We start from the raw sequence: 13,628 nt of genomic DNA, 5'->3' as shown, positions 1-13,628 counted from the left end.
GGAAGAGAATCAGCCTGCTAGTCTGGTATCAGATGTAGCAGCTGAGTAGTGAGAGGGGAAGGAGTTAGTAGAACAGGCCAACCTGCAGAAAGCTAAATACCCTGGAGGTATGGTACAAGAAACCTGTCCCATGCCACCACTATACTTAAATAAGGCTTTAGGATGGGTTGCATGGGGAAAGAGAAAGCCCAAATTTCACATTTGTTATTTGTTTTTATGTCTGTAATTTTGGACTAAGAGCTAATGGGACTGCATTATTCAGAATGATAAAATAATAATGAAGCAGTAAACCTGAAACTTGATCACAATGAGTACATGGCCTCTCTGGTGACTGAATAGTTGTACGGGATTCTGAAATTTAATTTAGGGCCAACTCATACATTTTAAAATAGAGAGAACTGAAAAACCACCTCTGACTTAACCTGATAGGAGTCTCATATCCTCTAAAGGCAAAGGTGGGCAAACACAAGACATTTTAAACATGAAAATGGCATAGTAAAACCTGCAAGACTTTATTGTTCTCTACTTAACAAATTGAACCTTTTATTTTGAACTTTGCTAATCAGATATACAACAAAATACACAAATTTTGGTGAAAATTTTACAACCAAGTATGGATTTGGTAGAAGAGACACCTTGGTTGTAAGTGGGTTTTTACGCTTTAGTTAATTTATACATCCTTTATACATTTAGTATAGTATTTCTAGAACAAGATCAATATACGACACAAAATAAATATAATGGCTAATTAAAAAAAAAACTTTCATACCAAATATGTATCAAACCATATTGTATCATGAAATCATTGCATTTTATTTCAAAGAGACCAGTCTGCCCATCATTCAATGCTGGCCAATAAGGAACTAATGAAACTAATCCCACTTCCCAACTCGCAGTCCACGGCATTGAATATGAAAACAAATTAGCTGCCCCCTGCTTTAGACAACATAATACAATTGCATCTCCCTCAAGGCATCCAACCCTCTCCACTAAGTTCTCAAATGTCTTTCCTCCTTGTGCATTTTCAGTCACCTCATATCAGTCCTCATTCCCAAATGCAAAGAAAAAGTTTTTCCTAAGTACATTAAAAGCTTTTATTTATGTCACCTCTTCAGTCACTGTTCTAGTGAGAGAGACCATCTCAGAGTGCTCTATCCTGACATCATTCCTGAGCATTACCATCACCGAGTCATAGTTAGTCATGCAGCATGAAAACCGGCCCTTCTACCCACCGAGTTCACACCATCAAGCATTACATTAATTCCATTAATTCTCCCCACACTTCCATAAACGCTTCTCCCTTCCCAACGCCCCAAGGTTTCATCACTTGCCTATACACAAGAAACAATTTAGTAGCCAATTAGATATGATATATAAACAACCTGCATGTCTTTGGGATGTTGGAGGAAACCAGAGCACCTAGTAGAAACCTACAAACTCACACTGTCACAGGGAGAATGTGCTAACTCCACACAGATAGCACTGGAGTTGAGAGTTAACCCAAGTCTCTGGAATGTGCCACCAACAATGAGTCCCCCACCATCAATATAGAATCGTCCAACACAGGAACAGGCCCTTTGGCCCACCATGTCTGTGCCAACCTTGCCAATCTAACGAATCCCAAATGCCTGCACAAGGGCTGTATCCCTCTATTCCCTGCCTGGTTGTTTGCCTGTCCAAATGCCTCTTAAATGTTACTATCATATCTGCTTCCACCACCTCCCCTAGCAGTATGTTCTAGGCACCTACCACTGTGTATAAAAAAAACTTGCCTCTTAAATCTCCTTTAAACATTCCCCCTCTCACTTTAAAGGTATGCCTCTAGTATTCAACATTTCCACCCTGGGAAAATGACTATCTACCCTCTCTATGCCTCTCATAATTTTATACACTTCTATTAGGTCACCCCTCAGCTTCCAATGCTCCAGAGAAAACAACCCACATTTGTCCAAGATTCTGAGAATCATCATGAACCAGAAAATCAAGTGGACCAGCCACATAAAAATATTGGGCTACAAGAGCAGGTCAGAAGCTGGGTATCGCATGACAAACTGATTTACTTTCTGACAGTTCAATCTGATCCATTTCAAGGCATTAGTCAAGAATGATGTACTATCCTCCACCTGTACAGCACCAACAGCTCTTCAGAATCTCTTTACCATTCAAGACATCCCATCAACCATTCGACACATGTATTCCCTCCACCACCAGCACACAGTGACTGCAGTGTGTACCATCTATGAAATGCACTATTACTGACTCGGGCTACTCCAACAGTGACTCCAAAACTCATGACCTCTACCACCAAGGACAACGGCAGGTTCCACTCCAAGTTGCACTCCATCCCATCTTGGAAATATATTGCCGGTCCCTTGTCACTGGTGCCAAACCCCCAGGTGTCCTGCACCAACAGCATTGTGAGGGTATCTTCACCAGAGGGACTTCAGCAGTTCAAGGCCACAGCTCATCACCTCCCTCTCAAGGGCAATTGGGGACAGGCAATAAATGCTGGCAACATCAGTGAAACGCAGATCCTGAATATTAATTTTAAAAATCCAGTGGAAATGTATATCAAATGGCTTATTTTTTTATATATAAAATGCAAATATAATACAAAATCTCACCATGCCAAAACAACATCTTACGCAAATTGAGTAATTTACTCTTACATTTTATTTCCTTCCTAACTCTTCGGATAGAGTTGGGTTTCTTATCTCTATTTATGCAACTTTACTCCTGGGTCACCCTGTCCCACTGTAGAAGGCAATGGGAAGGGAGCTCTGGTGAACAAAGGGTCTCTCTCTCTCTCTCTCTCCCCCCCCCCCCCCCCCCCACCTCCTGGTAAACAGCTTGAGCCACCTGCTCATATAGTCTCTGCTTGGTGTGATAAGGAGTTGCTGAGTTGTGGAGGCCTCAAGGCCACCAGGGTTGTTTGTGACTGTCTGTGAAAGATGTCTGGGACCAATGGTAGCATCTGGTCAAGCATACCCAAATATGGGTATGCCAGTGCAGTAGGTGGACTCCCACCAGAGAACAATGTATTTAAGTTTGTTAGCACCCTGCATTCCTTGAGTAGGACCACGTGCAGGGAAGAGTAGCACTGTTTGCTCCTCCATGTACCCCCACTCCCACTAGCGTTAAACTAATAAAGCATTAATTGTAAGTTCTTTGGTTCTGCTGTCTGATTGATTACAGAGCGCAGGTCGACTTTTACACTACCATTGTTTATGAAGGCTACAACTGATGATGATGGAAATCTAAAATAAAAGCAGAAAATGCTGTAAACATTCAGGTGAGAAAGCATCTATGGAAAGAGAAAGAGTTAACATTTCAGGTTAAAGACCTTTAACTAGAATGGAATCAAGTAGATGAAAATTCACTGATCTTGAAACATAAACTGTTTCTCTCTACCTGGACACTGTCCAACCTGCTGAGTACTTCCAGCGTTTCAGTATAGACCCAGAGTTGTTCAGTACAGAAAACGTTTTGGCATGGTGAGAAAGTTGAGAGTACACATTCACAAAGCTCTTGTACTTAATGCTATTTAAACAGGTAAATGACCACTATACTTTTGGTAAAAAGATTGCAATCCTGAAGAAGGTGCAGCAAAGGACTTCAGGAATGGGCTTCAAATCCAATTTAAATGACAATGGAAGAAAAGCTTGATGATTTGTGTTTCTCTTCACTGGAAAGTTGGGAGGTGGGATTACAAAATACACATATGGGTGGCACCATTCTTTCTGAAGGATTAGGATCCCTGAGCTATCCTGTGCATATCTAAAACCTGATCTATAAAGATCAAATGGAATTTCACAGTCAACCCAGTTGCTAAGCTTGTTTTAGCCTCCGATGGATTTCTTCCTTCAGAGAACTTTTTAAATTTAAGATTAGATTTAACAATAGTTTAAATAGTAATTGAGCAAGGTAAAGATGAAGTTGCACAATCTGGTTTGTTTACCTCAGTACACGAGATATTTTCCCAGATTCCAATTGCATAAGTAAGTAAATATCAGAATCTAAACACACTGGATGTGCATACTTACCACTGAGAGGGTGCAGCATTCTTTATAAGAATAAAAAAGAAACCAAATTAAAAGTAAACATAATAAGAGGGACTTGCTATATTCATTTGAAAGTTATACAAATGATAAACACAAACAAGGATCAGAAACTGGTTCAGCAAAGTTGTGGATGACACCAAGATTGGGAGCACAGTGGACAGCGAGGAAGGCTATCAAAGCTTGCAGCGTGATCTTGACCAGCTAGAAAAATGGGCCAAAAAAATGGCAGATGGAATTTAATGCAGACAAGTGCAAGGCGATGCATTTTGGGAGGACAAACCAGGGTAAGACTTGCACAGTGAACGGTAGGGCTGAGGTGTGCGGTAGAACAAAGGGACCTTGAAAGTGGCATCACAAGTAGATGGGGTTGTAAAAGAGAGCTTTTTGCACATTGGCCTTCATAAATCAGGGCATTGAGTACAGGAGTTGGGATGTTATGTTGAAGACGTTGGTGAGGCTGAATTTAGAGTATTGTGTGCAGTTCTGGTCACCTACCTATAAGAAAGATATCAATAAGTTTGGAAGTGTGCAAAGAAAAGTTACAAGGATGTTGCCAGAACTTGACCTGAATTATAGGGAAAGGTTGAATAGGTTAGGACTTTATTCCCTGGAGTGCAGGAGAATGAAGGGAATCTTATAGAGGTATACAAAATTATGAGGGGTTTAGATGGGGGAAAAACACTACATGTATTCACCCTAAGGTTGGGTGAGACTAGAACCAGAGGACATAGGTTTAGGGTGAAAGGTGAAATATTTAAGGGGAATCTGAGGGGAAACGTATTCACTCAGAGGGTGGAGCAAGTGTGGAACGAACTGCCAGCAGAAGTGGTAGATGCGGGTTCAATTGTAAGAGAAAGAGAAGTCTGGATAGGCACATGGATGGGAGGGGTTTGGAGGGATATGTTTTGGGTACAGGTTGATGGGACTAGGCAGAAGATCAGGTCAGCATGGACTAGATGGGCCGAAGGACCCATTTCTGTGCTGTAGTGCTCTATGACTCCATGGAGAATAAAAGGAATCCACTGTATAGAGAAATTTCAGCAATCTTTTTATTTTTTTTTAAATTTGCCTGACTTACCAGTATTTGCTGAGCTATCTCAGTTTGTTGTGTGATTTGTAGCAGCACGGCAAGCATATCTTGATGAAACCAAAGAAACATGATACAAGCATTGTGACAAAAGTAAATAATATGATGTAGCATCATGTGACATAAAATTAGTATGTTACAAAGTTCAGTGAGATATCTGGGCGAGATTTCAAAGGTTGGCACTTGACTGTCTTAAGGGAACAGAAAAGGCTGGGTTGCAGGGGAAAAGAAGAAAGTATCCTCAGTATAAAATATTTCCCACCCCTCATTTAAAAATAATTGAAGATGGAATCTCCTGCTTCTTCTCCCACAGGGACCCTTCTTTCCTGTATCCAACCAAAATACTTTGTTTCTTCTAGACGAATATTGGAAACTCAACAAAATATCTGCCATCCTAATAACAGTGGATGTAAGCAGATATGAAGTGACAAGTATTGACGGAATCAGACCTACTAAACTAGAGGCAGTTCCTTACAAAGACATAATGACATCAGGTATTTAGTAGAGAGATAGGATACAAGACTAAGCGCCAATTATAACCTATTCTCTTTTAACTAGACAGAATGATATATGCAAGCTTAAGATAGCCAAGAACCACTTTGAACTGTGCCTCAGATTATTGACAATCTTATTGTGTCTAAAATAATCATAAAACCAACTTTAGAGATGTACAACTGCATATACTGTACCATTTACCCCATTGGCAAAATGTTCCATCACAAAAATGCAAAAAACATATCAAACTGCCAAGTATACATTTTATTTATAACTTCCCTAAAATGTCAAAAATATTTACATTTAATTTTATATACGTTAATAAAATGTATGAAGATTCATTACAAAATTAAAATGTGAAACATTTGCCTAAAAACATAAAAGCAGTTACAATACTCCACATGGAGCTACAATTCCCCTTACAGACCATTTGTTCATGAAATGTTAAAATAATTTATATAAATTATTTTCCGAAAATTAGATGAACTTCAGAAATTCACACAGTTCTGTATACTGTATAACTCTTATATATAAACTGCATCCAAGTATTAAATCGATAAAACAGTAAAACTTTCTCATTATTTGTGCCGGTTTACTTTTCTGCATGTGACTGGCTTTCGAAATACTGGGATCAGTTTTTTCCTCTTGTGACGAAGTGTCATCTTATGTTCTACAGACCCAGCATCATCCTCTGCTTCTCTTCTTTTACTGGACAATGAATCCAAAGGACTTGCTAAAGGAGAAAGAAATTCAATTTCCACTGGTGGCACTGACCATGAAGCCTTTTTGGTTAATCTGTTAAGACAGAAAAAAGAAATAGAAAACAGTTTCACTATAAGCAGAGAAGAATTAGGACATGCTTTCAGTAAAGGGGGATAAAACTTGTACTATAGAGCTTACAGTCTCGGTGCCTCTCTTTTGACTGCATAGACCTGCAAAAACCACCCTCCAATACCTCTGTAATAGTTAATATATATTACCTGGGACTTTTCTTCACTCGAAGTCGTGTGGTTCTGCTTCTGGTACATATTTTCTCCTCTTGTTTACTTTTCTCCTCTTCCTCTTTTAGTTTAGGAATATCATCATTCAAAATATCCAAACCCTGAAGTGCACAAAAGTTGTAAATCTGTGTCAACATTTTTTTTAAAAAAAAGCAAAATTCATTATATTATCTGACAAACCCAACAAACCTCTTTACCTTGTTAAAACTGAATTAGTCCATGTCAATAATTGTTTACTTCTAGATGTAAAATAATGGGCAGCGAAAACAATGAAACGAGGTAACCCATATGCACAAGATCCTTGTCCAACAGTTAGAATATAAATTAGCGATGGAAAGCATTTAACCCATCAAAGCCAGTTCCTTCATTGCATACTTGCCCCACTTACACATTTACCCAGAAAACTGTCTTGATAACCACACTGATTTTACAGGTTCTTTTTTTTTAAAACTACACAGTTTAATATAATTTTAAATGTTGGATATTAAAATGTTGATTGTTTACCTGCTCTTTCACTATCTGTAAGGGTGCTTTGCTGGTTCTTCTTCTAGACCTTGTAAGAGGAGTAGAAAAGAGAAACTCTGGCTGTTGCACAGAAGAATCCTGCAGTGTAGTCTTCTCAACTATTAATAATGAAATTGGAAACAAAATCTGTTAATAGATCAAATGCCCATGAAGAATAACATCTCTGCTGATCAATAACATGAATATAAAAATGCATTTAACAATATTGACAAGTTTAAAATCTCAAAACAATTAACACAAAAAAAACCTCAATTTCTAAATCCCATGAAGCACACATCCACCTGAAGAATTTGTATAGTATTGGGACCTGTATTTAAATCTTGGTTTCTTTGTAACAAGACTTGGAAAATTAGTCTTATTGCTACATTTTACCCTTACTCATGTTGACGTGTTGCCATTTTCAATTTAAACAGTAGCAAAGTTTCATCGGGTGTATTCGCTACCAATTTTAATGCAGAAAGCTAATTACCTGATGTAAAATTACACGCGGACTATCATCCCACATTGTATTAATAAAGGGATATGAGAGTTGAAAAACAAACTACTGCACGTGCTCTAAATCTAAAATAAAGCTGGATACGCTGAAACCACTGATGCAGAGAAATTTCCCCAACAGTTTCAGATAGGTGCCATTAGAGCAAAAAAGAAAATGAAAATATTGAATTTTATGTTCATTTTATTTCTCATCATACAAATGAATCTACATTCCAGCTCTTGATTGGTTTCAATTTTTTTTTATAATAGGGTATCCAAGCTTCAGAGCTCTGAATCAGAAAGATTTGATTGTATTATGTAATTTTTCAATCAGTAACCTTTAAGCTAAAGCCTCACTTTCTCATACCCCATATTGGAAAAGGAAGTAGAGAATCATCTGTTTTTCTTCCTTTAACTACCCATGAACCATTTGCGACAAATAATCTGCTGGAAGAACTCAGCAGGTCGAGCGGCATCTGTGGAAGGGAAGGAATTGCCAACATTCCCTCGCACAGATGCTGCTCGACCCGCTGAGTTCTTCTAGTGGGCTGTTTGTTGCTCCAGATTCCAGCATCTGCAGTCTCGGGTGTCTTCATGAACTATAAGTGCTGTCCTTGAACATCTATGTTAAAGAAGTATATAATGCTCACCAACAATAAGAAACTACATTCCTAGTGAACCAAAAAAAAGACACCTTCCTATGTACTTCACTGACTGGAGCAGCAAACCTGAAGATCTATAGCGACCACAACTACTGTAATTTATTGTCAATCCCTAAATACCTGTGAACTGAGTGCAGGCAAGAACCAAGCTGGTGGGCCTGGGGTTGCATGGACCCAGCTTATGAACGCTTGACTTTTGTACAGCTTGTACATATGAACCAGCCTGGCAGGCATCTTCCGCCGTGTGGGAACTCAGTTTGGGGCCACGTTCCCGACTCGGTAACTGTTCAGGTTGTGGACAGTTCTCAGGAAAAGAACCCTGCTGTAACCTGGGGAGGACCTGTGGGCCAGAGTAGGTCAGGATAGCAGACTCTCTTTCCTGGAAAATGTTGTTTAAACAAAACACCCATCTGGTTTACTAACAATCCAGCAATTTTGTGTTCAACATTGTTTCTTTTAAATTATAAATTTATTTAATTATTTGAATTTGAGCTCCCTAGTACTACATTGGAATTTGGTCTCATATGCCTGGATCAATGATTCAGAACTCTGGCTGACAATCCAGTAACTTAACCTCTACACTATAACCCAGCTGTTACAAATCACTTCAAGCTTGTAGTTACCACTAGATATAAATTTATTTCAAATTTAGACAAAATTATTGGAACTAAAATATATCCTGAATGTGCACAGTTATACACACAGTACTCTTCATTCATAATGGCAACTGGAAAGGATTCATTGAAGGTATACAATTCAATAAGGCTAATTAGACGGTGGCTCATCAACAAGTTCAGCATGACTAAAGGAATGAAAGATGAGCCGATGTTAGATTTCAAACTGCACAAGCCTATAGCAAGATTACAAATTAGAAAACACTATCTTTTCCCTCTCTTCAGACATCAGAACATGGACTGAACTTTTAAAGCAGCTAGCTATGCAAGGATCAACAAGCAACTCAAAAAGGAGCTAGATTGAGAAAGGTGGTGGGGATTAGAAAGGTATTTGGCATAAGCAGACCAGAGATATTAACAAACATCTGGGACAAAATTATATCTGGAATTTTTAGTTCAATTCTTCTGGCATTTTTATGTAAAATATCAATATAACTTCAGATTCAGCCACTTGAGGTGATAAGCAACTGAGCTACATAGGATATTAAGGTTCTGGATTCATTTCTCAGTCTGTAGTAAATATCTAACAGCCTGAAATAGTAACAGGTATAAACCACACCATAACCTCCGAATCTTCCTTCAAGCCCCTACCATTATCCCATACCAATGGTGAGGGAGCAGAGAAAGGATCAATTAGGCTTTCGCTTTGTTATCCAATGACCCCAAAGATGCACGCTTGCAAATTTTGGATGAGGATAAGCAAGGAGACACAATGTCAAAGGAAACCCAGAACGTTATAGCAAAACAATGAAGTTGGCATGGTAGTGTAGTGGTTAGCATAACACTTTACAGTGCCAGCAACGCGGGTTCCATTCCGGCCACTGTCTGTAAGGAGTTTGTACGTTCTCCCCATGTCTGTGTGGGTTTCCTCCGGGTGTTCCAGTTTCCTCCTAGTTTCTAAAGATGTACGGGTTAGGAAGTTGTGGGCATGCTATGTTAGCACCGGAAATGTGGCGACACTTGAGGGCTGCCCCCAGAACACTCTACGCAGAAGATGCATTTCACTGTGTGTTTCAATGTACATTTGACTAATAAATATCTTAAGTATTGTCCATATCCTCCAGGAAAAGTGTGGCCATTGAGAACGTGCATTGGTACTGTACATTGCTAAGTAATTTCTGTGCATCAAATGTCTACTGAACACAGCCCTTCATTATAATTTACAGCCATGGTGCCTATATGGTAAGTAAACAAAAGAGCCTAAATTACCCAGCTCAGTGTTTACAATGAATCAAAATACACACAATTTCAGACAAAATTACCTTTGGACTTTCTTGATGACCTTGTAATCGGAGGAGAGAAAGCATAAGAATCCTCTTCTGCTAAAATTAGCGCACGTGTTTCCGAGTCTTTACCAGGTTTTCTCCTGGTTGGTTTGTGGGTAAAAGTCACAGTAAGCTGTTCCTCTTGCCTATCATCCACAATATCATCTTTCACCACAGGCTTTGGTGTTTCTTTGCTTGTGACAGGCTGCCCCCTTCTTGTTGTCTGAGATTTAACAGGCAAGGTAATCTCTACATTTGAAGTCAATTCAGCAATATTTTCTAATGCCACAAGGTGGGCACCTTTGGCCCTACTTCTTGTAAGTCTGCTGGGTGTAGGTACCACAGGTACGTGCTCATTAAGCTCCAACACTGAAAGTGGGTTGTCGAGTAGAGCCCCAACTTCAGAAAGTTTCTTTCTTTTTTGTCTGCAAGACCGCTGAGAAACAGCAGTAACATCTACTTGCTGATTTAGTGGTGTTTTCAAGGAACTGTCCAAGATGTGTTCTGTATCTGTTCTAACAGCAACACTTCTTCTTGTGGATCTCAAGACAGGAAGCGTTTCAGAATGCATCCGATCGGAGTCAAGCAAACCGGTTTCTGTGTTGTGTGTTCTACGAGTGTTAGTTTTCCTAGTGGACCTTGTCGTGGGATGGAGAGAGTCAGTTTTTTGATCAATTGGTATACCTTTTGGTTCCCCCAAATTATTTTTCACAATTGCATCTATCCCTGTAACAGCTCTTCTTGTACTTCTCCTTGGTGTTGCAGGTATTTCCATTTTAGGTTTGACTTCCTGTATTTCCACCAATACCAGTTCCTCTTTATCCAGGGAACTGATTTCACCCACTTTACTACTTTTAACTCTTGAGGACATTGTAGGTGTTGCCACAGCCTCCATTTGCTTAGTCTGTACAGCTTTTCTACTACCCTCCTCAGAGTCATCTGGTTTTGTTTCCTTTATTTCGTTATGCACACCACTTCTCTCCTTTGTTGTTTCAGTATCTACCTGAACAGGTAACTTGATCAATTCAGACAACTTTTCTACATTTGGCTGACCTTCTTTAAAAACTTCCATTGAATTAGTTGCCAACTGACTGTCTTTAAGGACCACTGCTGAGTTAGTTGTTGACTGATCTTCTTTAAGGAGCTCCATTGAATTAGTTGATTGGCCTCCTTTAAGGACCTCCATTGATACACTAATTGCATCAGGCACACAAGGTAATGGATGAGCAACTTTATGTTCATCTTCCAATGGTTCAAGAACAGAAGAATCGTGCTTTGTATATATCAGTTCTTCATTTTCCAAAGCATTACTCTCTGAAATATCTTTAATGGATTCATTAATTTTAGTTTCCAATGATTCAAACAGAATTGCTTCCTCATTTTCAACCAGAGCAGGCTTCTGATTCATCTCTTGTTCCACAGCTTCATCCCCATCTTCTAATATTAAAGTGATGTTTTCTTGAATGTTATGGCACTCTGTAACTCGAACTTCATCCCCTTCAGCATCGCTCGCAACTTTTGCTTTGTCATTGGACTGGTCTGGAAGGTCCAAGTCACATTCTTCGGCATGTATAAGTGCTTCAAATACAACTGGTTCATGCTGTTTCAGCTCTATGGAAGCTGTTGAGCAAGACACTTCATCTGGGCCATCAACTTCATCATTGACATTCTGTAATCAGATTGCAGGAATTTTAAGAAAAAATATTGCTGCAATTTTAGAAATCATTTTTTTAGCACATTTTGACATAGCATACATAAGGCATTACGCAAGGAGGAATTTGAGATGTATTTTAATACCCCTACACAAAGGGATTACTGATAAAAGGTGAAAGAATTTCATGTTATATTACCATTTAGGTCATCTTTCTCAATAATCATTTGCAACCTTTACAGACACATAAAAAGCTATTTTCCTCGACAATGCTGACCAAGTTGCCTACCTGAGCTAGTCCCATTTGCCTGAGCTTTGGCCCAGATTTCTCTAAACCTTTCCTATCTATGTACCTGTCTAAATGCCCTTTAAACATTGTAATTGTACCCGCCTCTACTACTACCATAGAGGATGAAGTTCCGCTTGTTCCACATACCCACCACCCCGTGTGAAAAAGTTGCCCCTCACGTCCTCTTAAACTTATGCCTTCCAATTTTAGACCCCCTCCCCGCCCCGGGGAGAAGACTGAGACCGTTCACCCTATCAATGTTTCTCATGATCCTGTGCATCTTTAAATGCCTGCATTTGTTTCTAATGAGGTGGAGAGAAATTGCAAAAATATGAAAACAGGCAAGGTGAAATCAAACCTCAAGGGGTAGAGATGCTCTGCAACAACAGTACCAACTTCTGATACTCATGAACACATTGGAGCTGCTGGCCAATTTTCCTTCCAATAGCATTTATCAGATTAAGATGCTAGTTCAGTAACTTAGGCTCCCCTACCGATCTCTACCTGTATGAGTAAGGCTTATCAGCACAAATCCAGCTATTCAAAGAAAAAGCCAATCTGCATCTTCTCTTGACAAGGAGGAACTTATGATAAACTTGGCCACATAAGTGTCACTCACATGGACAGCCACGAATAAAACCCAGTGGCAGAGGACTGAACTGGAGTAGTTCACTTTATAGTCTTGAAGGAAGATGAGTATGGTGGCACCCAACATAGTAAATCATAGCCAAAAAAAAGGACATCCAGATAGGTATTCAAGGCTTGGCTCAAAAATTTAAGTAATAAGCATCAAACAAAATGGACAAATAATAGCAGGGTTCAAAAGAGTGAATGAAAGAAATCAGAACCAGTATCAGCCAGTCCTTAGCACAAAGTTTGTTCATGAGGTGATAATTTTATGATCAAGGCAATGAAGTAAAATGGTAGAGTAACTTAAAAATTGTAATCCCATGATATATGGCATAGATATGGTCAAAATAAGAAAGGGATTCTGCTGAAGAGCACACACAAATGAAAAGTCTGATATTAATTGGAAAAAAAGCACACACAAAAAAATTATGACTTGATTTCAATTAAAATCCTGACGCTTCAAAAACCACGCAGACAGCGGCAGCTAATGTGAAAGGTAAATGGAATGCTACTTGTAAGCGAATGGAAATCTGGAAAATTAGAAAGCCAAGCCTCTATTCAGGGAGGTGGCAACTGATTAAATATCACAATAATTATCAAAGCCTGGTTAACTATCAGTAAAAATGTTCAGAAGTTACTTTAGGAGTACCATATCATAAAAAAAGCTAGACTAGAAACAGAGTATATCATCTATAATCTTGTAAACCTATGTAGATTAAAGACCAGTGGAAATGTTTCACAGCAGAGTATACCACACAGTTATGGTTTATATGGTATTTGAAGCTTCATGCTAATCAGGCTTCATGTCATCAAA

General features: G+C 39.1%; 1 protein-coding gene across 4 annotated transcripts in view; it reads right to left on the bottom strand.

The window, feature by feature from the left end:
* Nucleotides 1-5,081: 5,081 nt before the first annotated feature.
* Nucleotides 5,082-13,628, bottom strand: part of ahctf1 (AT hook containing transcription factor 1) — a 101,694-nt gene continuing 93,147 nt past the window's right edge. For all 4 annotated transcript variants that reach the window (XM_052012157.1, XM_052012156.1, XM_052012159.1 and 1 more), the window contains 4 exons: nucleotides 10,242-11,913; nucleotides 7,149-7,267; nucleotides 6,624-6,745; nucleotides 5,082-6,438 (listed from right to left, as the gene is read on the bottom strand). In XM_052012157.1, coding sequence (XP_051868117.1) covers nucleotides 6,222-6,438; nucleotides 6,624-6,745; nucleotides 7,149-7,267; nucleotides 10,242-11,913 — 2,130 coding nt within the window. In that variant the 3' untranslated portion in view covers nucleotides 5,082-6,221. The remainder of the gene's footprint in view (nucleotides 6,439-6,623; nucleotides 6,746-7,148; nucleotides 7,268-10,241; nucleotides 11,914-13,628) is intronic.

The sequence above is a fragment of the Pristis pectinata genome, chromosome 3 (assembly GCF_009764475.1).
Source record: "Pristis pectinata isolate sPriPec2 chromosome 3, sPriPec2.1.pri, whole genome shotgun sequence".
Classification (NCBI taxonomy): Eukaryota; Metazoa; Chordata; class Chondrichthyes; order Rhinopristiformes; family Pristidae; genus Pristis; species Pristis pectinata.
This window is presented reverse-complemented; position numbering and strand designations above follow the sequence as displayed.